Here is a 26,593-nt window from a genome sequence, read left to right as displayed (position 1 = left end):
TTTCAGGGAACAATGCAAGGTAGAAAAGACATCCTAGAGATGGATAGAAAAGGACTATACTATTCTCTCAAGAAGTTTCCATTTGGGAACTAAATCTAGCAGTATGATCCAGATCTGGGGGCCTGTTAAAGAGTCAGATCCAATTTAGGCAAAGTTATTTCAAGGCTTGAGACTAACCTATGAATACCTATAGGAAAGAGATGAAAGAAATATCCGATTCTTGGGTCAGTCACTGATAAACCCAGCATGCGAAGGACCTTGCCAACCAGGAGTGACCTGGGACCAGGTTTAGGCCACCTCAGACCAGACCAGATCTTCTTAGACTTATTAATACCCTAACTCCCAAGGTCAGCATGCTACTGAACCATTCTTAGTTGGAGGGAGGTACTAGCTTTAAAGCTGGATGGCCTCCTTAATTTCAATTCTAGATCTGTTCTTATCTACACTCAGATATTCAGAGAGCATCATGAGTCATTTCTCACTCAGCACAACTGGATTATCTGCGAAAATTCTGTCTACTTAACCTCAACTTAGCAGCAATAGCAAAAAGAAGTACCTATTGTATTTCCAACATCAGAAAAAATTAAGTCTATGGCATACCTCCTGGGTACAGGACACAACTAGAGAAGGGACTCTACCCAGTGGAAACAAACATGGTAACCTAGTTATTTATACCCTCACATTAATCAGAAATTTTTTTTAAAATTAGGATATTTTGCCTTTGCAAGGGCCAATACTCTGATGAAAATGGAAGACCTTGTAAGCCCACAACCATGGACTACATAGAGATATCTCTAACACAAGCCAAATGCAAAATGCTATTTGCCACTAGGGCAACTAGACAGTGAGTATGAATGGACAGATCAAGGCAAGCCTCATTTTTAGAAAAGTACTAAAAAGCACGTATCCTTTGATGCAGTTATGTTACCTTTATACGTGTATGTGAAGGAAAACTTGTTAGTAGTAAAACTTGAGAAAAATACATTTGTACTTCTGAGTATTGTCCTAAAACTCCAGACTCCATTTTCTCCCAAGTAATTTAATTTTCTTTCAAATATCAATATGGTTGTGTTATGGTGTTTTGTTTGTTTTCCCCCCCCCCAATCAGGGACCACTGGAAGTAGCCCAAGTGTTCTTGGCTGAAATTCCAGCTGACCCAAAACTCTATCGACATCACAACAAGTTGAGGTTATGCTTTAAGGAATTCATAATGCGGTAAGAAGGAAAATGGCTGGGAATTTTATTAAAGCAGCAGCTCTGAAAAGTGGGGTCTCAGACTAGCAGCTTGACCATCACCTGAGAACTTGCTAGAAAGGCAAAGTGGTAGGTGCCACCCAGAGCTACTAAACTGGCATCTGTTCAGGTGGGACAAAACAATCTGTGTTTCCATAGCCTTCCAGGTGATTCTGATGCATGCTGAAGTTTGAGAACCATTGCAAAAGAACAACACTACTTGTGCTAGTACTAAGTAACTTACAAACTATAAAGAACTTTCATGTCTATCATGTCCTGGGTGCCTTGGAATCACATAAAACAGGTATTACCATCATCTTTATTTTAAAGAAGAGGAATTGGAGGTTCAGAAACAGGAGATAATTGCTTAGGGTCACATAGCCAGTTACAAACAGTTGAGTGCAAACCAGGTCTTCTGAATCCAGCCTGTCCACACTATCATCATTGTGCTGATATTCCACTGACACGTTAGAGTCCCAGAAGTTCTTAGCATTGCATTCTTCGTATTATAATTTCCCAAATTATATAAGAACTTACTTTTAGAAACTCAAAAATAGGCCAGTGCCCAGCAGTTCATGCCTATGATCCCAGCACTTTGGGAGGCTGAGGTGGAAGGATCTCTTAAGTTCAGGAGTTCGAGACCAGCCTGAGCAAGAGGGAGACTCCCCCCAACCCCCATCTCCACCAAAAGTAGAAAAATTAATCAGGTGTGGTGGCAGCCACCTGTAGTCCCAGCTACTTGGGAGGCTGAGGCAGGGGGGATCACTGAGCCCAAGAGTGTGAGGTTGCTGTGAGCTAGGCTGAGGCCATGATACTCTAGCCCAGGTGACAAACAAAAAAAAAAAAAAAAAGAAAAGAAAGAAGCTCAAAAATAGATACTGCCTCAAACTGAGAGATAGAGGCAAGATTCTAAAACAGGACTTTTTCAAGGGTATTATCTTGATGACAGTTCCCCAGATCAGACAAGCCTCATCTTCTGCAATGGAGTTGGCTTCAAAGGCAGCCAGTTCAGCCTGCATAGGAAGTGGGTCTTTGGGTAAGATTTTGTAATCTGTTGCAATACACATAGATATATTGGGTCTCCTATGATCTTTGAAAGAATGAATATGGGGGCGGCGCCTGTGGCTCAGCGGGTAGGGCGCCGGCCCCATATGCCGAGGGTGGCCGGTTCAAACCCAGCCCCGGCCAAACTGCAACAACAAAAAAAAAATAGCCGGGCGTTGTGGCGGGTGCCTATAGTCTAAGCTACTTGGGAGGCTGAGTCAAGAGAATTGCCTAAGCCCAAGGATTTGGAGGTTGCTGTGAGCTGTGTGACGCCACAGCACTCTACCGAGGGCAATAAGGTGAGACTCTGTCTCTACAAAAAAAAAAGAATGAATATGGGCGGCATCTGTGGCTCAAAGGAGTAGGGCACTGGCCCCATATATGGGAGGTGGCAGGTTCAAACCCAGCCCCAGCCAAAAACTGCAAAAAAAAAAAAAAAGAAGTGAAAGAATGAATATGAATGATGTGGTGACCTTGTACCTATAAGGACAAATAACATCAGGAAAATGTATACCAATATTCATTTTCATCCATGACCCTTAGAGCAGCATACAAAATACAAGAATATCCTCACTTGGTAGAGATAAGGGAGGTTAAAAGTTAAAATTTAATTAACTAAATTAAATTATTTTGCTAAATTAAATGAAAATTTATCAGAATGCTAGTGTTGGGTGAGGTCAGAGACATCTCCTCCTTCACAGGCTTTGGTGAGAGGTCTGCAACTTGGCCATGTATAGAGGAGTCTGCAGTGAAGCACAGCTGCTTGGCGATGGGATGTTCATGCGTGGCTCTATGTGCGTACCGATGTGTGCATATGAGTGCACACATACAGGTACACACACAGACTGTATTTATTCGTGTTTTGGCATTTGAATTCTTTCCTGTCTTTGAAAGCAATTCTGACATTACAAAAAGGTAGATTTTTTTCAAAACGCATATTTATATAACAAGAAGCTAGAAGAATATTTGGGGGTTTTTTTAGATCTACTAATTTTTCATATATTTTCATTTAAAATTAATTATGGTTGAAGGCCTCCAACCAGATGGTCCAGTGGCCCAGGCTTCTCTGGACAACTGGAGAGACCTATGAAATGTGGAAAGAGCATCCACTATGACCCGGGTACGGTATCAGTTATGGGAATACAGAGACCTGGGTGCTGCCCTGCTCTTGATGACAGGACGTATCTCTGCATAGCTAAACAAGAACACAGTGCAGCATGTGCTGAAACCCCGACACTCCGTGTGTACTAAATATAGGACTACAGAGATCAGAAAGAGATCATTGACAGACTAGTGTCCTGGGGAGGCTTTGTGCAAAAACACCTCTTAAACCCTGCCTTGAACATATGGCTGGAAGAAAGGGGGCAGGGAAAGAGGAAGCTATTACCACAGTTCCCCCTTATGTGTGATTTGACCTTCTGTGCTTTCAGTTGGGTGGTCTGAAAATAACATATACAATAAGATATTCTGAGAGAGATAGAGAGAGGGGGCAACTAACCACATTCATGCAACTTATATTGTTATAATAGTTCTATTTTATTAGGAGTTATCATTAATCTCCTACTGTGCCTAATTTATAAATGAAACTTTTTCATAGGTATGTCTGTATAGGAAAAAAACATAGTATATCAAGGGTTTAGAACTATCTGTGGTTTCAGATGCCCACTGGGAGTCTGGGATCCCCCACAGATGAGGGGGGCTGCTGTGCTGGTGAGGGGGGCATGGCACAACCACAGGGCTCAGGGTCAGGAAAGCATGTGGTGCATCTGGGTTCTCATGCACCTGTTAGCACAAGATTAAAGATTGGAAAGACAATAGCATTTGTAAGTGAGGCTCTGAATAGAATTTAAATGTAAAAGCAAACTTATTAAAAGAAGTGATTGTGATTTTCATTTTGTTTGGCATTCGCGGGTATTTCCTCTATTAGGTACAACCTTGCAATCCAGTATCTCATGGAAGTGATCCTCTCCCTGACTCCACCTAGTTAAAATACCTTATAAAATACCTTCTAAAATGTGTTTCTAAGTGGAGCACAGGGGCTCACACCTGTAATCCTAGCACTCTGGGAGGCCGAGGCAGGTGAATTGCTTGAGCTCAGGAGTTTAAGATCAGCCTGAGCAATTGTGAGACCCCGTCTCTAAAAATAGCTGGGCATTGTGGCAAGCACCTGTGGTGCCAGCTAATCTGGAGATTAAGGCAAGAGGATCACCTGAGCCCAAGAGTCTGAGGTTGCTGTGACCTATGACACCACAGCACCCTCCCAAGAGTGTCAAAATGAGACTCTGTCTTAAAAAAAATAAAAAATAAATGTGTTTCTAATTAACTCCTAGCCCCAGGAAAAGTTACTACAAAGAGAACCAGGACTGATAAAACTAATCCAAGGCAAGAGATATAAAAAGAAACGCATTTTCGAAGAGACAGTCCTATAACAGTCATGCATTAGCAATCATATGGGGGGTGGGGGGGGACAGGGGCTGACCCCTCAGCTTGTTTCTTTTCTTTTTTTGCAGTTTTTGGCTGGGGCTGGGTTTGAACCCACTACCTCTGGCATGTGGGGCCAGCACCTACTCCTTTGAGCCACTGGCGCCGCCCTGCTGGTTTCTTTCTGTATGTTTGGTTTCCCCACATAAATATACAAAAAAAGCCATTGGTGGGGTCAGTCCCTGATCTCCCCTCAGGGAAGATGTTGTCTTTCTCCCCAAATTGCCTGTAAAAAATAGTATACTTTCAAAATCAAAGTCACTATTTTAAATGTTCTCTAACTCTTCTAAAGGTGATTCCATGTGGGAAACCAAGCTAAGTCCTACCTTTCTTATTACCGGCTGAGCTGCTGCATTGCTCTAGAAATGCCACAAGACTATGGGTGCTTCTCAAACTTCCTCTGGGGATCTCATCAAAATGCAGATTCTGATTTCACAGGTAGTGCCTGGGACTCTGCATTTCTAACATTTCCCAGGAGCTGCTGCAGCTACTTGGACCAAACCTGAGTAGATTGCTTGATTGCCTGCCTCCCTTTCACATTTTCTCCCCCCTTACTTTTCCCTCCGCCCAGGGTTTAATCCTTCAGGCCATCTTTACTGTCACTCATCTTTGCCTCCACTTTCATCCCTTCAAAAGAGCAAATGTGCTCACACTAACTGCTACACTTTAAACCAACCATACATGTCAGTTCGTCCCTTCATTTAGCGGACGCTTACTGAGCCCCTACTTTGTGGCCGGCACTGTGCTACAACTCATGGCAGGATGAAGTCCCCATAGAAACGGGACAAGGCTGCAGGCAGAGCAGTGCTGCTTATCAGCCCATCTCTCCACATAAACGGGGCTTGGTTCTCCCTCCCTTTGATTCCACAGAGATCATTACTAGTGGGTGACAGTGCGGTGAGGGCTGCACAAGTGTATACATTTTCTAAAATTTATCAAACTTACACTTAATATGGGTGAAGGTTATGTATGGCATGCAAATTACACCCACAAGACAGGAGTAGATGAGAAAACCTGCCTTTTCCCCCTGTTGCTTAATTCCTTCTTGAGTCCAATCAGGAAGTTACAAATCTTTTTTTTTTTTTCCTTTTGAGACAAGAGTCTCATTATGTCACCCTCAGTAGATTGCCACGATGTCACAGCAACATCAAATTCTTGAGTTTAAGCGATTCTCTTGCCTCAGCCTCGCAAGTAGCTGGGACTACAGGTGCCTGCCCTAGTGCCTGGCTATTTTTTTGTTAGAGTTGTCATTGTTGTTTAGCAGGCCCGAGCAGGGCTCAAACCTCCCATCTCCAGTGTATGTGACTGGTACCCTAGCCACTGAGCTACAGGTGCTGAACCTAGATTTTTTTTTTTTTGAGACAGAGTCTCAAGCTGTCACCCTCAGTAGAGTGCTGTAGTGTCACAGCTCACAGCAACTTCAAACTCTTGGGCTCAAGTGGTTCTCTTGCCTCAGCCTCCCAAGTAGCTGGGACTACCAGCACCCGCCACAATGCCTGGCTGTTTTTCTTGTTGTTGTTGTTGTCATCATTGTTGTTTAGCAGGCCCGGGCTGGGTTCAAACCCACCAACCCTGGTGCATGTGGCTGATGTCCTAACTACTGAGCTACTGCCACCAAGCCAGGAAGTTACGGATTTTTTTTTTTTTTAACAAATAGAGTAAACTATGTTGTCCAGTTGTCTGCACTGGCATATTTTTTTCCCCACTCAGCTTTCAGACTGTAGAGTGGAGAATGTTTAGGGCTGGACGTGGGCTGTAGGTCAGTCAGCGCAAACTTCCCATGCTGAGAGCTAACAGCAGCAACATAAGCTTGCCAGGTCCACCATGGCCGGTTCTACCCGGGCAGTGGCCTGTCTGACTCAGCTACAGTGGAAACAGAACCTGTCACCAGGACCCAGGGCAGGCAGACTTGCGGCAGCCAGAGCTCATCCAGCTAGTCCTACAACTCTTCACATCACTGCCAGGCTGAGAGCTCAGTCTGCTTCTGCCTTTCTCTGTAATAATAAAACACTACTCTAAGTCCAGTAAGAGCAGAATGTTCAGGGGTTCAGAAGCTACAACATTCTATCTCCCTCTCCATTTTAGGCACTGAAATTGATTTTTAAATTTTCTTCTCATCTGGGGCGGCACCTGTGGCTCAGTGAGTAGGGCGCCGGCCCCATATGCCAAGGGTGGCGGGTTCAAACCCAGCCCCGGCCAAACTGCAACAAAAAATAGCCGGGTGTTGTGGTGGGCACCTGTAGTCCCAGCTGCTTGGGAGGCTGAGGCAAGAGAATCGCGTAAGCCCGAGAGTTAGAGGTTGCTGTGAGCTGTGTGACGCCACGGCACTCTACCCAAGGGCGGTACAGTGAGACTCTGTCTCTACAAAAAAAAAAAAAAATTTCTTCTTATCTGAACATTCTCATTCCCATAAAGACTAAGTGATTCTAAACTCATTTTTATATTTAAATAAAAAACAGCAGCACTCAATGCCACCAGTTACAGGTTTAAGAGAACTATTTAATAGTTTCAGATCCACCCCCACAGGGTTCTGCTATGTATCTGGAGACGCAGAGTCAGAAAACAAGGTATCCAGTGGTGCTATTTTGAAACTGGAGTTTGGGTCTGTGAAGAGGAAGGAGAGGGAATTGCTCCAAGTGGCCACACTACACTAGGCATTTGCAGGGACGTCCCACCTTTTTTCCCTCTAGCACACATTGGAAAAGTAAGAGTTGTCTTAAGTCACACTTTAATACACAAACACTAATGACAGCTGATTAGCAACAAAAGGTCCATGCATACTTTGGTGACATCCAATACCACAGATAAGCACAAAAACTTCTCACAAAATTAGCAAGCAGCCAGTGGACACCCCTGGTGCAAGTGGAAGGAGATCTGAATATTTAGTGGGAAAACAGCCTTAAATCACGAGAAGTTGCTCAGAAGCAGGTCAACAGTGGTGACACATGAGTAGTTTTTTGTCACTTTCCCAGGGTCACAGATACCTATATTAGTAAACCAAAGATTCTAGCCAGAAAACTGGAAGCCGAGAGCAGCTTACACGTGGGTACATGGGTGAGCGCATGTGCACGTGCGCGTATACACACACACACACACATACACACACGCTCTTCCCACCCCCACTCCCATCCTCCCCGCACTGATTCTGAAGAGGAAAACTCCATTTGTGTTGCAGTGTGATTCAATCCTCCTCTGCTAGCCACCCCCACCTACCCCTTGGACAAGCTCTTGGCCCTCTTGCTCTCTTGCTTTGGGGATGGGAGCACTGCACTGGAAGGTAGCTGGGCTGATACTGAATTAGAAGATTTTATATGACCATTGGAACACAGGGCACTTGGACTTCTTAGGACAAAAGCCCGGGGCCAGAGAGAGGTTAAATCTAGTTGAACCATGCACTGAAAACTATCCATTAACCTGCTCTAGAGAACCACCCCCTGCCTGGGGTCTGATGTGTTTAACAGGTCCTCAGAATCTGCTTCCAGGTATGAGACCCTCCCCAAGCCCACCCTATCCTGAGGGAAGCAGACACACAGGCCATGCTCAAGCAGCTCAATGGGACGACAGGAAGAGCCAGGCCTTGGCTGAGCTTCCTCTACCTGGGGTTCACGCGCGGCTCCGCAGCCGTGTGCCTCCCACTGCAGTGAGGGCAGCACACAGGAAGGGCACCTTCTGCTAGACTCTGACCCCTACTTCACTCTAGGATGGCAGCCAGCATTGACTGAGGAGCCCTTCCTGGTGCGTTTCACTTGGCTAGGTTCTCATACACCTGACAGCACTTCATCCCTGTAAACCCCACTTACAGATGAAGGAAATGAGGCTGAGGGAGCTTATGATTAGCCCAAAGTCACACAGCGAATAAGGGGCAGACCAGGATTTAAACTAACATCCCATTGAGCAGGCTGTCCCTGAGATTTGGCGTCTGGTAGAGGTCAGCACAGCAGGGAAGAGATGGAGGAGCAGGCTTAGAAAGGCCATGGAGATGTGCCCATGGGACTCACGTCCACTATAGTTCATCCTGTGGGGATGCCAGGCGTGCCTTTGGTGCCCTGCCCCCAAATAATCCTCCTTTACCTTAAAGGGTCTGGAACATAACAGACACCATTAGCCTTTTTTTGATATTTAGTTTTGGACTGTGTTTTCAGCACTTCATCTTTAACCAACTATTGTGCTGAACACTTGCAATTATCAAAAAGAGTCCCTTTCTTATCACGTATAATAGTACGGTATAGAAATGGTTGGCCTTTATGTCGTGACAGCAAAGAAAGGCAAGCTTTGAGATGGTTTCTCTTCTGACTCTCCTTTAATTCACGTAGAACCCATCAATCCAGCTTATCTACCTTACCAATTTGTTTCAAATAGTTTGTTCCAATAGTGTTGGAATAGTTAACATCAAACCTTGCTGCTAATTCATTCGTAGGTTGAGATGGATTTGCTTCCACTACAGCTTTCAGGTCATCATTATCCACCTTGGTCTCAGGTCACCCGCATGGCTCATTTTCAAGATTAAAATCACCAGAACAGGCCTGGTATGGTGGCTCATGCCTGCAATCCCAGCACTCTAGGAGGCAGAGCTGGGTGGAACACGTGAACCCAGGAGTTTGAAACCAGCCTAAGCAAGAGCAAGACCCAGTCTCTACTAAAAATAGAAAAACTAGATGGGCACTGTGGCAGTAACCTATAGTCCCAGGTACTGGGGAGACTGAGGAAGAGGACTGCTTAAGCCCAAAAGTTTGTGGTTGTGAACTGTGAGGCCATAGCACTCTACCCAGGGTGACACAGTGAGACTTTGCCTCAAAAAAATAAATAAATAAAAACAAACAAACAAAAAAAAACAATTGAATAGAATAATAAAATCACAAGAACAGAACTTCTCAAACCATGGACATACTGAGCATTCAGTAGCCACATCCTTCCCTAACACTCTGATTGATACGTTGAGCTGTCTAGATGATGGAACTCATATTTAAAAAAAACATGAATTTTTTACTTACCCACGGTTTCACAAAAATTGCTCTAAAAATATTTTGAAAGATAAACACAACCTAAAATATGCATTTGAAAAAATAAGGCTGGGGGGCGGCGCCTGTGGCTCAAGGAGTAGGGCACCGGTCCCATATGCCGGAGGTGGCAGGTTCAAACCTAGCCCCGGCCAAAAAAAAAAAAAAAAAGAAAAAATAAGGCTGGGCCTTTATAATAAAAATGAAAAGTATCAAAGTGAAATATCAGAAATACCAACTGTCAAAGTTAGTAAGGAAATCAGACATTTCATACTTAATAACCTAATATTACTACACTCATGGGAGCTAATTCCTCAAGCTCTCCAATATCTCCCTTAGATTTAGATTCTCTTCTCATTTCAGTACCTGTGTTTTTTCACTGGATCCTGAGTAGAGATTTGCTAAAAAGTCACTAAGAGAAATCTGAGAAAAGCAAAATAATACAAGTTGTGGCTCTAGAGAGAATAGCTGTAACTTGAGACCAAGGCCACATGCCAGGATTTTAGCTGAAAATGTCAGTGTGTGTGGTTGTTGGGGATAGGAGCGTAGGCACTCAAGCCATATTGACTGGATCCAAACACCCATTCTGTCTTCACTAGCTGTGTGACCTTGGCCAACTTAGCTACCCTCAGTTTCCCCAGCTAGAAAATGGGAATAACAGTTGTAACTACCTCTAAGAGTTAGTGTCAGAGTAAAATGAGTTAATACTCATTTTAATAGAGAATAGGGCTTCATATATGTTAGGGAACTGATCAATTTGAGTAAAGACTTTTAATCTGACTTAAATATTCTGAGATTATCTACCCATGACCTGTCTGCCTCTATAAAGTGAATCAGGAGACACAGTGGGGCTGATGAGACATTGGCCTGGGAGTAGCAGGATCCTGGTTTGCATCCAGCTCTGCTGTGCTCACAGGCATGTGTCATGGGAAAGGGCACATCACCTCTTTGCATCTTCAGGACATCAGGTATCAAATAAAGTACAGAATCTTGAATAATCTGTCATTTTCTTTCTTTCTTTTTTTTTTTTAAAGACAGAGTTTCACTCCATTGCCCTGTATAGAGTACTGTGGCATCACAGCTCACAGCAACCTCCAGCTCTTGGGCTTAGGCAATTCTCTTGCCTCAGCCTCCCAGTAGCTGGGGCTACAGGCGCCCGCCACAACACCCAGCTATTTTTTGTTGCAGTTTGGCTGGGACCGGGTTTGAACCCGCCACCCTCAGTATATGGGGCCAATGCCCTACTCACTGAGCCACAGGCTCCGCCCAGTAGTCTGTCATTTTCAGGTTGTACAAATAATTTCTACACTTAGGTTGGATCTATCAGGAATAATAATAATAATAAATGTTCTAGGTTTTAGCTAGCAGGAGGCACTGTTCTATACATTTGGTATGTTTTAACTCATTTATAAATATCTTTACATTCATTTATGAGGTAGGTTTTTATCACCTTTACATCACAGATGAAGAAACTAAGGCACGGAGAAATTAAGTCATTTGTTTGATGTTGCAAAGCCAGTAAGTAGCAAAGCAGGATTCAGAGCTGAGCACTCTGGCTTCAGAGTCCATCCTCTTAGCTGCTATGGTGTGCTGTTCCCTCTAGGAACTAGATGCAGTAGCTAGAAACAGTAGAAGTAAGAATATATTTTTTGTTACGATTTAATAATAATAATAATAAATAATTTTTTAAAAAATAATATCTTTTTTTTTTTTGTAGAGACAGAGTCTCATTTTATCGCCCTCGGTAGAGTTCCGTGGCATCACACAGCTCACAGAAACCTCCAACTCCTAGGCTTAGGCGATTCTCTTGCCTCAGCCTCCCGAGTAGCTGGGATTACAGGCCCCCAGCACAATGTCCAGCTATTTTTTTGTTGCAGTTTGGCAGGGGCTAGGTTTGAACCCACCACCCTTGGTATATGGGGCTGGCACCACTCAAGAATATCTTAAATAAGAAACTTTTTTGTCACGTAAGATGAGATTGAAGGTAGTCAACAATGACCATGTGGTGGCTTCATAATGTCATTAGAGACCCAGGTTCTTTTCATTCTTTTACTCTGCCATCCTGGTTATAGCACACCTATTCTTGTGGTCACAATATGGCTGCTAGGGCTCCAGCCATCAACCACATCCTAGGCGATTATTAGGAGTAAAAATAAGGGAAAAGTAAAAGGATATACCCCTTTAGAGAGCTTTCCCATTGACTTGATCTTAAATCTCATCAGTCTTTACTACCTGCAAGGGAGGTTAGGAAATTAGAGTTTCCAGGTAGGTACACTTCTTAGAGTTCTGTTACCAAATAATAAAGAGAATGGATATTGGGGATGCAACTAGCAAATTTTTGCCACACCAGGGAACTGATATGGGCTGTGCTGAAAAAGAATCAGAGAGGAAAGAGGCCCAGAGATACAGAGACTGAAGAGTGCATGGCCAACCGCACACTAGGAGACACCTAACTCTTTACATGGAGGCCCCAGAAGTTACTGGTAGCAAAATCCAGGAAGCATCTTTTGGAGACACAATTTCTGTCCTTTCTTATTCCCATCAGACTGGTTGCTATAAGACTATGACTGCTGGGAAACCCTAGGCACAAATGCTATAGTAAAATACTTGTGTTCAGTGCACTTACAAACAAAGGGAGCAGCCGAGGAAATGAGGGATGTCTGGAATGCTTGTGTCACTAAGGAAGAACAGCACAGTTCAAACGTGTGTGGACCTAATAAAAATGTTACAGGTAAGAAGCCAGGCACGGTGGCTCACACCTATAATCCGAGCACTTTGGAAGGCTGAGTAGGATCAGTTGAGGCCAGGAATTCAAGACCAGCATGGGCAACATAGTGAGAAGCCAAATCTATAAAAACATTAAAAATTAGTAAGGCCTGATTACATGCCTACTCAGGAAGCTGAGGCAGGAGGATTGCTTGAGCCCAGGAATTCGAGGCTATGCTTGTGCCAACTGCACTCCAACTGGTGCAACAGAGTGAGACCTTGTCTCTAAAAATAAGAAAAAGAAAATGTTATAGATAACATTTTAAAAGAGCTATTTACAGTGTAGGTATATGTCCCCGTGCATATTTCCCAAGAGAGATGGCTATTCTCTAGGAGGGAAATTTAGCACATTATCCTCTTTAGCATATGGATTTAAGTTAACATAGGAGAAATTACTTTAATGTTAATAGAGGAACCCAGAGAATATAACCCAAATGACAGATGAAAGAAATATAACAAATTCATATGTGTATAAAAGAATTCTATTAATTATAAAAGTTTTTAAAATATAAAGTAATATTTTTACATAAAATCTAATATTTTCACTCCAACTATTCATATATATATTTGTCTTTGTAAAACACCATGTTATCTATTGCTGTGTAACAAACTACCTCAAAAATGTAGTGGCTTAAAACATTTCATTACTATGCATGTGAGTCTGGGGTTGGATGGGCTTAGCTAGGCGGTTTTTGCTTGGAGTCTTTCACCCAGGTGCAGTTAGACAGTGGCCGGGGTTGTATCACCTGAAGGCTCCTCACTCATACATCTTGTGTCTGGGCTGAGAATACTCAAACAGCAGGGGCTCTTCCTTTAACTTTCTTTCTGTTCACACGTAGTCTCTTTACCCACACCGTTAGGGTAACTAGACTTTCCTCAGGATCCTTCAGGACTTCTACAAAGCATGTCCCAAGGAAGGGGAGGGAGCCATTATACCTTTCATTACCCAGTCACACAGCACCACTGCACCACTTTCTCCTTATTGAGGCCATCACAAAGGGCCTCTTGCCTTTTGATGAGGGTATGGGCAAAGTTCTCAGGGAGCACATGCCTGGGGCCATTTTCAGAAAATATAATCTTTCCACACTCCACAATCATGAATCTGCCTTATCATCATAGGTTCTCATTTAATTGTCCCAATAAACCTAGGCAATCATTTGAGATTATTATACTTATTGTACAGGTGAGAAAATTGAGGGTTTTAATAGTGACCTCATCATGCTAATGAGGAGCAGCTGGTTTTAACTCTCCATCATCTGCATATTGACCCAGTCTAGGGCACATGGTAAGCAATCATTGTATGCTAGCTAGCTATTACTATTTCTGCAAACAAAAGCTACAGAGTTTAGTTAATTCTGCCCAAGTTGTCAGAATGCACACCCCCAAATTAGCAGTTAGTTTCTGCAGACCTCATCCTACCTCCTATGGTCTGCCAGTGTTATGAACCTTGGCCTTAAAGTCATCCTGAAACTGATTTTATTTTATACATGGTGGTGGTCATAACTATTAGTTATGAAGCAATAAAAAAATAATAAGAGGTGATATAGATTTCTCAGGATTCAAAGGCTGTATACCTCCCTTCTGGTTCTTCCCTAAAATCTTTGATATGTAACCTATGTAGCCTATAATTTGCTTCAGTTAATACCAGACTTGAAAGATAGGTGAAAATCCAGTTAAGGGAGTTCTTTGGTTTCTGGGTGACTTAAATCACTGTGGTTACAGGTTTGATTTTGCCCAGGCCAGGTGACTTTCCCTTGCCCCATCACCACAAGCCACCCTCCTCCTTTTTTTTTTTTTTTCCACCATTACACAATAAAGTTATAATACCCTCTTCCTTTTTGATGTCATCCTGAAAATGTGCTCACTATTAATAGAGAGTATTTGGTGACAATGTCTGTGTATCTCCATCATTTAACCCTAACTACAGCACTATTTGGAAAATAGTTTAAGCCACGTTGATCACCTGAATCTTATTCATCTGAAGGATAACAGAAATATTACTGTATTGCATGTTAGCCAAGTTACAACTATTATTCTATCCCTTTAAGACAGGCATCCTCAAACTTTTTAAACAGGGGGTCAATTCACTGTCCCTTAGACCGTTGGAGGCCTGGACTATAGTTAAAAAAAATAAAACTATGAACAAATTCCTATGCACACTGCACATATCTTATTTTGAAGTAAAAAACAAAACGGGAACAAATACAATCACACCGCTTCATGTGGCCTGCTGGCCACAGTTTGAGGACGCCTGCTTTAAGGTTTTGATTTTTAAGTTCCTTTGGGTAGAAGAAACATGGTGATTTCTCCTTTGGTATATACCATACTGTGTAGGAGACTGAAAACACTAGGTTTAATGGACTACAAGTCAGATAACCACAATGAGTTTTAAAGATTTCCTCTTTGTCTTTAGTGCTATGCAGTTTCACCATAATGGAACTGCATATAGATCTGTTTTTGTTCATTAGAGAATTTATGTCTCTTCTCAGTTCTGAAAAATTATCTTTGAATGTTGTCTCTCCCTCATTTTCCATTCCCTTGGAGATTTTAGAAGATGTGGGTAAGACCTCTCATCTCCATGTTTCTTAACCATGATTTCATATTTTTTAATTTATAATTTCTGTTGTACATTTCATTAGTTCTCCTATTGTGTGTAGTCTATTATTTAACCTGTCCATTGAAGTTTTTCTCTTTTAATGACCATTTTTGTTTCTAAAAGTTCTATTTGGTCCTTTCTAAAATTTTCCTGGTCTCTTTTTTCACATTCCCTATTTGTTTTAGTACCATGGATTTTATGCCTTTTATTTCCTTTCTAAATTAACTTGAGTTTAATTAACTCTGATTGGTCTAAATTAACTCTTATTTTTATTGGGCTAATTCTTGTGCTTGATGCATTTGTTGGTTTCCTCATATGGTTTGTAATTTTTTATTGTGAGCTCATCTTTGGCAGGAGTAGCTGTTTCTATGGGTGGCCCACATGCCCTGATTGTGAAAGCGTTCCCCAGAGCAACTTTACATCACTCTCTAAGCTCTAGGGATTTCAATAATCTTGGACTGGTTTTTAAGTTAATTCTTCACCTTGCAGCATGTACAGTAAAGGAATGTAAATTTTTAACCATGTGTGGTGAAAGCCTAGAATTTCAATTTCACAAGGTGACTTCCCATGAATAGCCTCAGGCTGACAGCAGGTTTCTATTCCACCTCTTGGATAGTTTGCAGCATTTCTATAAACCCCTTTTCATAGACGGGATAGCTCTTCAAAGCTCTGAACTAAATGCAGGTGACTTATCCAGAATTTGTCCTGGCCAAGACTACATCACTGATCTTGTGTGGGCTTTGAAATCCCTTCCACCTAGCCACTAGGACCTATATGCAATCCAAAAGCTTGGTCAGTTCTGGTGTCACCTACCATGGCACCAGCTCCTGCCATCACTCGGACGTTGGCTTTTCTCCTCTTTTCTGGCACCTGGGGGTGTTTCCCTTCTTTTTGAACAAGTTTTTGCTGTGTTTTCCTTGTACTTCCATGTGTATATACCAGGAGGAGGCCGAATCTGCTCTGTCTGCCAGGTTACCATAAAGCACGAGTTTTTTGTAAGCATAACAAGTTCTATTCTGCAGTTACTTGAGTTACTTAGATCTACCACTATGTCATGGAGTTACCTTGGGCAGGAATCCCAATAGCTCATTTCTGAGCTTTAGGAGCAAAATAGAGAACATGCCAGCTATCCTGCGTTGTTGGAAAAACTAAGCAGCTGTGCATATAAAACTCAGTGCATAGCACCTTCTCAGTTCTGACTGGGTAGGCATCACTCTTCCCCTGGGCAACTTTTCAAAAATAGAGATTTCTGGGTGCCACCCCTCAGCAACTCTGACTCATTAAGTCTGAAGTTGGGCTTAGAAATCTGAAGTCTGAAAAGCTCTACAGGTGATCTTGATATGCCACCAACTTTGAAAACACTCTTAAAGGTACTAAAAAAAAAATGTTATATAGTTTCATTGTTCCCAAATTTTTAAGCACTTTGAACTCATTTATTTCCCCTACCCTGATATTTTCATCTCAGATGTGGTGAGGCAGTAGAGAAAAACAAGCGTCTTATCACAGCAGACCAGAGGGAGTACCAGCAGGAACTCAAAAAGAATTACAACAAGCTGAAAGAAAGCCTTAGGCCAATGATCGAGCGGAAAATTCCAGAACTCTACAAGCCGATATTCAGAATGGAGAGTCAAAAGAGGTAAGAACAGGGCAGAGAGGATGAAAGATAGCATGTGGGGCGGGCAGAGCAGGGCGTGCTCGGCGGCACTGGTGAGCCGCAGACCTCCAAGACCCCATGGGAGGGGCTGTAATGGGAGTGGCAGCCAGAGCTTGATCTGTTCTGCTTCTGTCCTTCCCAAACCTTCACTTTGACCTCTGCCAGAGTCCTTGATGTTGGCCTTGTGCCAGTGGTCTTCCCAGAGCCAAATTATAGCCTGTGTTGGGTTGGGTTTTGTTTCTTTTGGCACAGTGTGAAGGGGTCTCAGCCTTTTCACTTATAATATTGACTGATCCCTCAGGACTGATGTCCCTTCCTGCTGTGTAATCCCCCACTTTAAAAGGTTAACGGATCTTTCTTACTTCTGTGTTCCCTTTCTTTCTCTCTCTCTCCTTCCTTAATTTCAGGGACTCCTTCCACAGATCTAGTTTCAGGAAATGTGAAACCCAGTTGTCACAGGGCAGCTAAGAAAAGCCATCTCCACGCATGGAGACTGAGACCCTGCAACCCTGGAGAAGGACTCAGTGGTACTTAAAAAATAAGATATTTGCAACCCAGCACCAACCATGTACTCCCTGAACGGCTAGCACTCTGAAAGCTTCGGGATCCAAGGAACCATGGAATTACACCCCGGTGGACTCTGACCTGATTTTGACCATACAAAGGGAAGGGAGGCAGGTGGGAGATGGGCAATCAGGCAGGAATGTCTATTTATTAAAGAGTGTATCTTTCACAGTGTTGTATAAAACAAAGCATCAGCAGTTTCTCCTGTCCAGTGACAAAGATGACTTCCTTTGACCTGTATTTGAACCCATAGGATAAAGTCAAATTGCCAAGGGAAAATGGAAAAACTGTTCACCAACCTATTTTACCATTTTGGTAATGGTGGCCTAAGAGTTGTATAGTTACTTTTGTTTTATTTTAATTTAATTTAACTTGCATTTATAAAGGAACACGCTCAAAGCACTGACTTAGGACATACATGGTACTTGGACAGTCAGCCAAAAATCATGGATAATGCATTCACTTTAATGGAAACAATTCTCCTATAATGCTTTGATTTTTTTCTTGTGCTTACTCTTGCTTACTCTTTCTTTTTCTCATCTCTGGGACCAAGTTTATTTTTATAAAAGAATAATATCTCTGTTTTCATTTCAGAACATTGTATGGTCAGCATATGTACATGAGCTACAAAATATATTCAGCTTTGAATTCTCTTGACAATGTACTTTAAGAGAAAGATGAACAAGGTTATCATTTGAGAATTAAATTATATTTTTAATAAGACAGATGACCTCTACTCATCAGAAAATGTTATTAAGAATTGCAAGCAAAGTATTTCCCTTTGCAATTCATGTTTTGTGTTTTGTTTTGTTGATAATGCTTAATATTTTGTAAAGCATTTCAGAGAAGAAGAAAGATGCATAATTATGGCCTTGCTCAAATGGCACTATCCAAAGTGACACTTCCTATGCAATATTTAACTTGGTGGTCATAAGAGAGATTTTAGTTTGAATATTCCAGAACTTTTGTTTATATTATCAGGTATGCTTGAATTTTTATGCAGAAACAGAATTTTAAAAAATAATAATTACAACGTACTAGTTTATGCCCCAAATTTTATTTTTTTAGGCATTTGGCAAAGAAGTCTTTCTAAAGTGTACTATAAACCTAATTGCTTTCTTGAATTACTGCACATGACATACTTTAATTCCATAAGTATTTAGCACCTTCTGGTGGGAAAAACTGGGTGAGACCAAGGTAAAAAAACATTGCTTTAGCTGGGCTTAGCAGCTCATGCCTGTAATCCTAACACTCTGGCCCCATGATCGCATTAATGTACACGCCTATGATTTAATAATTAAAAAAAAGAAAGAAAGGATAAATACAGAGGACTGTGATTATATTTATGGAAAGAGGAAAAAATAGAACTAAAGATAATTTTCGATATATTTTTAATTAAGGCATTTAAGATATTTGCCATGGTTGGTACAAAAACATAATGCCCTGGAAATCTGTGTTTTTTTCTTTTACCTATCTTAAGGAATAAATCAATTAAATTAAAAAAAAAATTCCTAACACTCTGGGAGGCGGAGGTGGGAGGATCGCTTGAGCTCAGAAGTTTGAGACCTGCCTGAGCAAGAACAAGACCTCGCTTCTACAAAAAATAGAAAATTAGCTGGGTGCTGTGGCACATACCTGTAGTCCCAGCTACTGAGGAGTCTAAGACAGAAGGATTATTTGAGCCCAGGAGTTTGAGGTTGCTGTGAGCTATGATGATGCCACTGCATTCTAGCGCTGGTGACAGAGTGAGACCGTATCTCAAAAAACAAAGACAAAAACAAAAAAATTGTCACTGCCCTCAAAGCCTCTCAGTTCAGTGAGGAAGATGATACTGTGTAGCCACAATGCAAAACAGACAAGAGCCTATAGCATGTCATCTTTTCTGATGACATGGCTCAAGGATAACCATCATTATTGACACTTTTTATCTTAGATTCTGCCCTAAAACAAAAAGGATTAGGCACTAAGTTATGTAAGGTTGGCTTGTAACTCTAATAGCCCTACTATTCCTGTTTCCTGCTTTTAGATGCCTGTGTCAGGTTAGTTTAGTTTTTTCTCTCCTGAAAAAAAAAAAAGGTAACAAACTTTAAAAAGTGTACCTTTTTTTTTTTCAGGAGGACTTGCTTCATGAGTTCAGAAAGTGAGTTCACTGAAGCATTCTTACCTCCTAACTCTGTACTCAACACTCAGTATTTGTTGAAGTTGGGCCTGGTAGCTAATGCCTGTAAGCCCAGTGCTTTGCCAGGAGGATCACTTGAGGCCAAGAGTTCAAGACTAGCCCAGGCAACATATCAAGACCTCATCTTTACAAAGAAATATTAAAAATCAGCCAGGTGTGGTGGGGTGTGCCTGTAGTCCCAGATACTCAGGAAGCTAAAGCAGGAGGATTCCGTGAGCCCAGGAGATCAAAGTTACAGTGAGTGATGATGATGCCACTGTACTCTAGCCTGGGCATCAGAGCAAGACCCTGTCTCCAGAAAAAGAAAAAGAATGTATTGATTGACTAAATGTATGAAAGAAGTGTCAGTAGGCACGCTTGGAGAAGAACACTGCCTAATAAAAATATACTGCAAGCCACAATATGATTTTTTAAATTCCAGTAGACACATTAAAAAATAATCATAAAAAGAAACCAGTTAACTTCACTGGTTTAAATGATTATTATATCAAATGTTGTAAAAACTATCAATTAACTTTACTGCTGCTTCTTATGATTGTACAAAACTATAGTTTCTATAAAACTATATTTTATTTAACTCAATATATGTAATATTTCAACATGTCAATATGAAAATTAATAAGGAATTTTATATTTTTTCATACTAAGTCTGTGTAGTCATACTTAGAGCACATCTCAGTTAGGACTAGCCATATTTCAAGTGCTTAACAGCCATGTGGGGCTACTGGCTACATATTGAACAAGGCCATTCTAGAAGCTTCTAAGTTTTCTAACTAGATGCCTCTGATCTGCGGGCTCAGAACATAGATAACCAAAGAAGTGGGTCTTGAGTCTACACTAATAATGCTAGAATTCTGATTGAGAGCCCTCTGGGCTTACCTAGGAGAGAAACTCATGGAATTGGTGAGTATAGACGCTTCAGTACTGGCTTTGGCTGTTCAGATTCTTTCTGGGCTAATCCCTAGCTTTTTTCTCAATTCCAGTTAAGCTGGGGTATTGCTCCACTTTTTAAGGTAATAAAGAAGTTGGATATGAGGCCTCTGATTATGTATTCTGAGTATGGAATTAGGAAAGAAACATTTTAAACATTCCTAAAAGTAAAACAAATTAGGACTTTTGTTTCCTAAAAATTAGAGAAAACTGGTATGCTATCATACCCTTCTTAATTTTGCTTTGAAAAACCTTCTATGAGGGCGGCGCCTGTGGCTCAAGGAGTAGGGCGCCAGTCCCATATGCCGGAGGTGGCAGGTTCAAACCTAGCCCCGGCCAAAAACCAAAAAAATAAAAAAATAAATAAAAAGAGTTTAAAAAAAAAGAAAAACCTTCTATGAAAGTGTATTAGAGAATCTTCTGATTAGCTTCATGCCTCCTCTCCTTTAGCAAGGTCAAGGGTGCAGTTGTCACTATCACAGATGACTCTCAGGACAATTAATCATGAATATACTACATAGATTTGATTGGGCCTGCCTTGCCATACATTGTCTTAAACTCTAGAATTCTGTAAGGCGTGCTTTCCATGACAACAGATTTATTTTAAAAAGAAAACAAACTTTTGGGTGGCACCTGTGGCTCAAGGAGTAGGATGCTGGCCCCATATATGGGGGTAGCGAGTTCAAGCCTGGCCCCAGCCAAAACTGAAAAAAAAGAGAGAGAGAGAGATAAAACAAACTTTAAGAAGAAAAGAAACAAAAAAATAGAGCTATCAATGGTAACTGTGGTTGCAAGTATGTTTTCAAAGACAGGAAAATTTCGTTTTGTTTTGAATGTATTTTTAAATGCCTGTTATCTCAAATGTTGTAAAAGCTATTATTGATTATATATCATTTTGCAAAAAAAGAAAAAAAACCCTAAGGTTTCTAAATATATTCCCAGAATTCTGGGTACATCCAGGTTATGACTATCACGTGTATTCTTTTGGAGGTTAAGGAAATGTTTCCCCATCTTTTTCACATCATGGGTATAATGTTAACTGTTCAGGCATAACAAAGAGCCCTCAAACGCATCAGCTTTAGCAACAATAAACAATTAAAGAAAAACAACAGTAAATACAATATCCCACCACTTCCTATGGGCTAAGAATTCAGGAGGGTCTTAGCTGGGCAGTCTGACTTGAGATCTTACAAAAGGTCAAGGTGGGTGGCCGGCCACATATACCGAGGGTTGTGGGTTCGAACCCGGGCCAGGCCAGCTAAACAAGGTCAGAGCAGCCATTATCTGAAGGCTTGAGTTTAAAAGATCCTATTCCAGGGCAGTGCCTGTGGCTCAAGAGTAGGGCACTGGTCCCACATACCAGAGGTGGCAGGTTCAAACCTGGCCCTGGCCAAAAACTGACAAAAAAAAAAAAAAAAAGGATCCTATTCCAAGATGGCTTACTCATATCATGGAAAGTTGGTGCTGGCTGTTGACAGAAGATAGAGGCCTTCTCCATGTGGTGCTTCCATGTCATGGCAGCTGATTTCCCCTAGGTTATGTGATTCAGAGAAGCAAGACAAAACAGGCAAGGTCTTTTATAACCTACCCTCAGAAGCTACGCACCCTCATGTCTGCCATATTCTATTTTTTTAGAAGCCAGTCTTCACTCTGGGAGGCCAAGGCAAGTGGATTGTTTGAGCTCAGGAGTTTGAGACTACCCTGAGCAAGAATGAGACCCCATCTCTACTAAAAATAGAAAAACTAGCCAGGCATTGTGGTGGACATCTGTCATCCCAAGAGGATCACTTGAGCCCAGAAGTTTGAGGTTGCTGTGAGCTATGATGCCACAGTGCTCTACGCAGGGCCACAGACACTCCATCTCAAAAAAAAAAAAGAAGACGAAGCAAGTCTTCAAGTTCAGCCCACATTCAAAAGAAGGAAAATAGGTTCTGCATTTTGAATAAAGAGTACTAAAAAGAATATTTTCATGTATTTTAACATTATCATAATGGGGCACATTAAACATTTTTATTTGTTATTTCTCGCTGGGATAAATGGATAAGGCTACTTGCTTCTGGAAATGACCAGTCCTGGAGCTGTGGCTGTCCTGAGTCCCTCTCAGAGGGCTAAGGTGATCGACATCAAGGACTATCTATAATCCAGCCCATGCCTCACCACTTGGGAAGCTCTACTAGCCTCAGGGCAGGTTTGAGTTGGCAATCTTTTTTGTAAGGGACAGAAAACCAAACTGAAAATGGCATTTTTAAAGGAGGTGGACGAGGTCTTAGCTCACTTAACAGAATTAATTCAGAGGAAATCTGATCCAGGACCCACACAATGCATCCTACTTTTGTTTTCCATCTCTGCTTCCTCTTGGTTGGCATCGCCTTCAGGCTTTAGCAATGGTGACTGGAAATTCTGGGTTCCTCCATCATAGCAAAGGCAGTCTTGACCCTCACAACCTCATACCACCAATCCCCACAAAGAAAAGAGCTTCAGTGAGCCAGAATTCCCAGTGGAATTTCCTGTGTTCATTCTAATTGAGCTTGTCATGCCACACACTGTGTTAAACTCCAGAATTTGGATAGTTCATGCTAAGCAAGGTTCTTCCCCTGAGCTAGAAGTGAGGTCAATACTTAAACCATGTGGCTGATAACAGGGAATCTGGGAGTTCCTTGGCAAATCAGGAAGAGAGGAGAAAGATAGTTTAACCACACGGGTCACTACAGGACGTTCTGCTTTAAAGCACTCATGTAGGAGAAGGAATCTGTATGGAGACATAGATTATAATCTAATTCGTATAATGTTCATAACCACTGATCTTGCAGGACCATCCCCAGGAGAGGACACAAAGGGGGATACACAGTATACGAAGGAAGACTTAGGGCTAACCGTATCCTGAAGGAGAGTGTAGATTGAATAGATGGAGGTGGAATGTTTTGCCATACCAGTAATTCATCTTCTGAGTTTCCTGCAGATGATCAGAAATCAGAACTATAGAGCTGGGATGGGGGAAGTGGGGAAGAATGAAAATGGAAGGAAAATAGGTTCAAGTAGAAAAATACAAGCATGAAAATGACGTCTTTTGCTATCATTGTATCCCCAGTGCCTGGCCTATAGTGAGTGCTCACTGAATGTTTATAAGTGACTGAAATGATGAGTAAAGGGAACCATCAGTGATAATTTCTTCCAGACTGTTCCTTTTCTGTAGCTATGGGCTAAAAGCAGCACCTAAAGAAGGATAAACAAAGAGGATCAATTGGTCCCAAAGGAATGGCTTCCATTCATTCTTTATTATTAATGCATGGGCAAGAATTAAGGGGATTTTCTCTTTTCCACTGCTTTCTCCTGAACCATCCTAGAGTCTATACTTAATAATCATAAACCTAACCTCACAGACCCTGATTAAAAAACCAAATCTGGGGGTGGTGCCTGTGGCTCAAAGGAGTAGGGCACTGGCTCCATATGCCGGAGGTGTTGGGTTCAAACCCAGCCCCGGCCAAAAACTGCAAAAATAAAAAAACCATCTGGTTAGGCATAGGGGCTAAAATCCCAGCACTTTGGGAGCCCAAGGTGGGAAAATAGCTGGAGGTCAGTAATTCGAGATCAGTCTGGGCAACATATCAAGGCCCCATCTTACACACACACACACACACACACACACATACACATAAAATTACCTGAGCATCATGCTGTAGGCCCAGCTACTTGGGAAGCAGAAACAGGAGGATCACTTAAGCCCAGAAGTTCAAGGCTGCAGTGAGCTATGATGGTACCAGTGCACTTCAGCCTGGGTGACAGTGAATCCCTGTCTCCTGAAAAACAAAAACAAAATCTAAATCTCTCATAAGTCACTAAGTTTTTAGTCATGAAATTACTGAAGAAAATGCAGCAAAGCCTTGGTTTCAAATCATCTGGAGAGCTAGCTACATTCCTGATCCCTAAATCCTGGCGCTACAGCCTATCTTGGGGAGCACTGCTGATTCTGGAAAGATGCTATGGAATCTAACCCAGCGCCTACTTTGATGATAGTTGCTATGGCATTAGCTAGACAGCCAAATAGTTTTCACTTTTATTATTTTTCCCACATAGTAGATGGCAAATCACCGGTAGCAAGGATAAGGGAGTGATTTTTAAGGTGTTATGGCTCTAAAAGACACAGGTGAGAAATCAGGGCCATCATCATGTCCTTTCAGTGGTTCTCAACCTTCCTAAAGCCACACCCTTTAATATAGTTCCTCATGTTGTGGTGACCCCCAACCATAAAATTATTTTCGTTGCTACTTCATAACTGTAATTTTGCTGCTGTTATGCATCGTAATGTAAATATCTGATATTAGGCAACCCCTGTGAAAGGGGTATTCGACCCCCAAAGGGGTCGTGACCCACCGGTTGAGAACCGCTGCTATGCAAAGAGAGAACAAGATGCGGATATTAAAATAGGACTGTCAGGGTTATTAGTGAGATAATAATAATACTAATAATAAAGCCTGTGTGACTGCCAAAAGTCTCTGGACTAAGAATCAGAAGTCCTCGTTTCTTACTCTTCCACTTTCAAGTCCTGCAACTCGGGCCAAGCCACTATCATCCTAGTCTGTATTTCAGCCCCTTCTTCCCCCACCACAGGAGGCTTAAGAGTTGTTCCACATTCTTCCATCATACTGAGGAAAGCCAATGAGATAATTAACGCATGGGAACGTGTTTTGGAAACTCAACAAGCCTGACCAAAATGTAAGGTAGCACCCTTTACAACTAACACCTCCAGGAAGTTGAGCCAGCACGCCTTCACACGGCATCCGCTGCTGGGAACATTCATCAAAATCAGGCCAAAGGCGCAGGCAGGACAGAGGCCTAACTTACCAGAAAATGAATGCCTGGTCTATTCCACTTGCAGTGCCAGGCCAGGGCTTCAGGGTAGACGGGAGAAAGGGTATCAGTGGAGCCCAGAGGATATTCACAGTGGCTCCTGGAAACCCAACCTGACGCAGCCTCCCTTTCTCCTGTGCCCAGCATGTTTCCAGTGCATTCCTTTAGAGAGTAAATATGCCGAGTCCTACAGCCCACCTGTGTCCACCTAGCCGCTAAGTGGTATCCAACACGTGGACTTCCATTTGAAACAAAGCCCCTGGGCCGCAAGTTCCCCGTGAATAACAAGGAATAAAGAGCGGATTTGGCAGCCAGGACGGATTTGCAGTAATTAAACCCAAGTTGCTCTGAGAAGCCTGGGGGTTATCTGCCGCCTTCCCAGCTGGCTCCGCTCCATCGGCTCCAACCCCGCAGGCGGGACGTCAGTGTCTCAAGATGTAAGTTAAGTAAAAAGTTTCTGATCAGAACCGCGAGGAACTTGCGGAGAACTGAGCCACAGGTGCCCGGGCCAGCGCAGCAGCGCGAACCGGAGTGCAGTGCGCAAGCGCGCGGCGGCGGCGACCGCGGCAGAGACACACTGCAGGCTGCGCCGCCGCAGCGCGGAGTTGGAAATTGGCAAAGTGAGATGTTGCCTGGCAAAACCCAAGGGATTCAAGGAGCCTAGGAACTTCTTTCTCCAGCAGTTAAGCTACAAGGAGTGGAGACGAAATAGGAATCAAGTAAAGTAACATCATGGTATATAGGCATAGTCCTAAAATCTAAGTGAAGTTCCTTCAGTTGGGAACCCAGATGTTCAGCTAAATGTTTATTTTGAATGAAGGGGGCAGTGAGGAATAAGGGAGTTTTAGTGACAACTCTGGAGGGGACCCTCAGCCTATGCCCAGACTTCTTTACACCTGCCTGACCTCTGATCCTCATGGCAAGCCCAACAGACTTTCCTGCAGAGATAAGGAAGTGAGACCGCCCCTGCCCCAAGAGAGCGCCCCCACTCCAGGCATCACACGTGTCCACACGACCTACAGGTGAGGTTTAAAAGAAGTCCCACCTTCCATTACCCTCAGCAACAGGCTATCCGCCATTCTGCACTTGCTTCTGGAACTTATCTCCCACCACTCCTTGGCCTTCCACTCTCTAGTTTTTAATAAGTGTATAGAACCGTTAGTTACAAGAGACCCTCCACTTCACTGCAGGAGCTGCCCCTCTTTGCAGCCGGCAAGAGACTTGCTTGATAAGGAAGTTTTATCCAAGTAGACACTAGGCACCCTGTTTCTCAAGATAGAGGCCCTAGATAATGTCAGGAT

General features: G+C 42.4%; 1 protein-coding gene and 1 long non-coding RNA gene across 4 annotated transcripts in view; one reads left to right on the top strand and one right to left on the bottom strand.

Moving 5' to 3' along the window:
• Nucleotides 1-18,058, top strand: part of DOCK8 (dedicator of cytokinesis 8) — a 225,013-nt gene extending 206,955 nt beyond the window's left edge. For all 3 annotated transcript variants that reach the window (XM_053574373.1, XM_053574381.1, XM_053574391.1), the window contains 3 exons: nucleotides 1,109-1,215; nucleotides 16,583-16,753; nucleotides 17,179-18,058. In XM_053574373.1, the coding sequence (XP_053430348.1) occupies nucleotides 1,109-1,215; nucleotides 16,583-16,753; nucleotides 17,179-17,239 (339 nt within the window). In that variant the 3' untranslated portion in view covers nucleotides 17,240-18,058. The remainder of the gene's footprint in view (nucleotides 1-1,108; nucleotides 1,216-16,582; nucleotides 16,754-17,178) is intronic.
• LOC128573900 (uncharacterized) overlaps nucleotides 1-25,789 on the bottom strand; it is a 48,249-nt gene extending 22,460 nt beyond the window's left edge. Inside the window, exons 1-2 of the long non-coding RNA XR_008376569.1 lie at nucleotides 25,287-25,789; nucleotides 24,107-24,241 (exon numbers count right to left, since the gene is read on the bottom strand). This is a non-coding gene — a long non-coding RNA (uncharacterized LOC128573900). The remainder of the gene's footprint in view (nucleotides 1-24,106; nucleotides 24,242-25,286) is intronic.
• Nucleotides 25,790-26,593: the final 804 nt, after the last annotated feature.

The sequence above is a fragment of the Nycticebus coucang genome, chromosome 2 (assembly GCF_027406575.1).
Source record: "Nycticebus coucang isolate mNycCou1 chromosome 2, mNycCou1.pri, whole genome shotgun sequence".
In the NCBI taxonomy this organism is placed as follows: Eukaryota; Metazoa; Chordata; class Mammalia; order Primates; family Lorisidae; genus Nycticebus; species Nycticebus coucang.
Note: the sequence above shows the minus strand (reverse complement) of the source record. Positions and strands in the feature narration are given on the sequence as shown.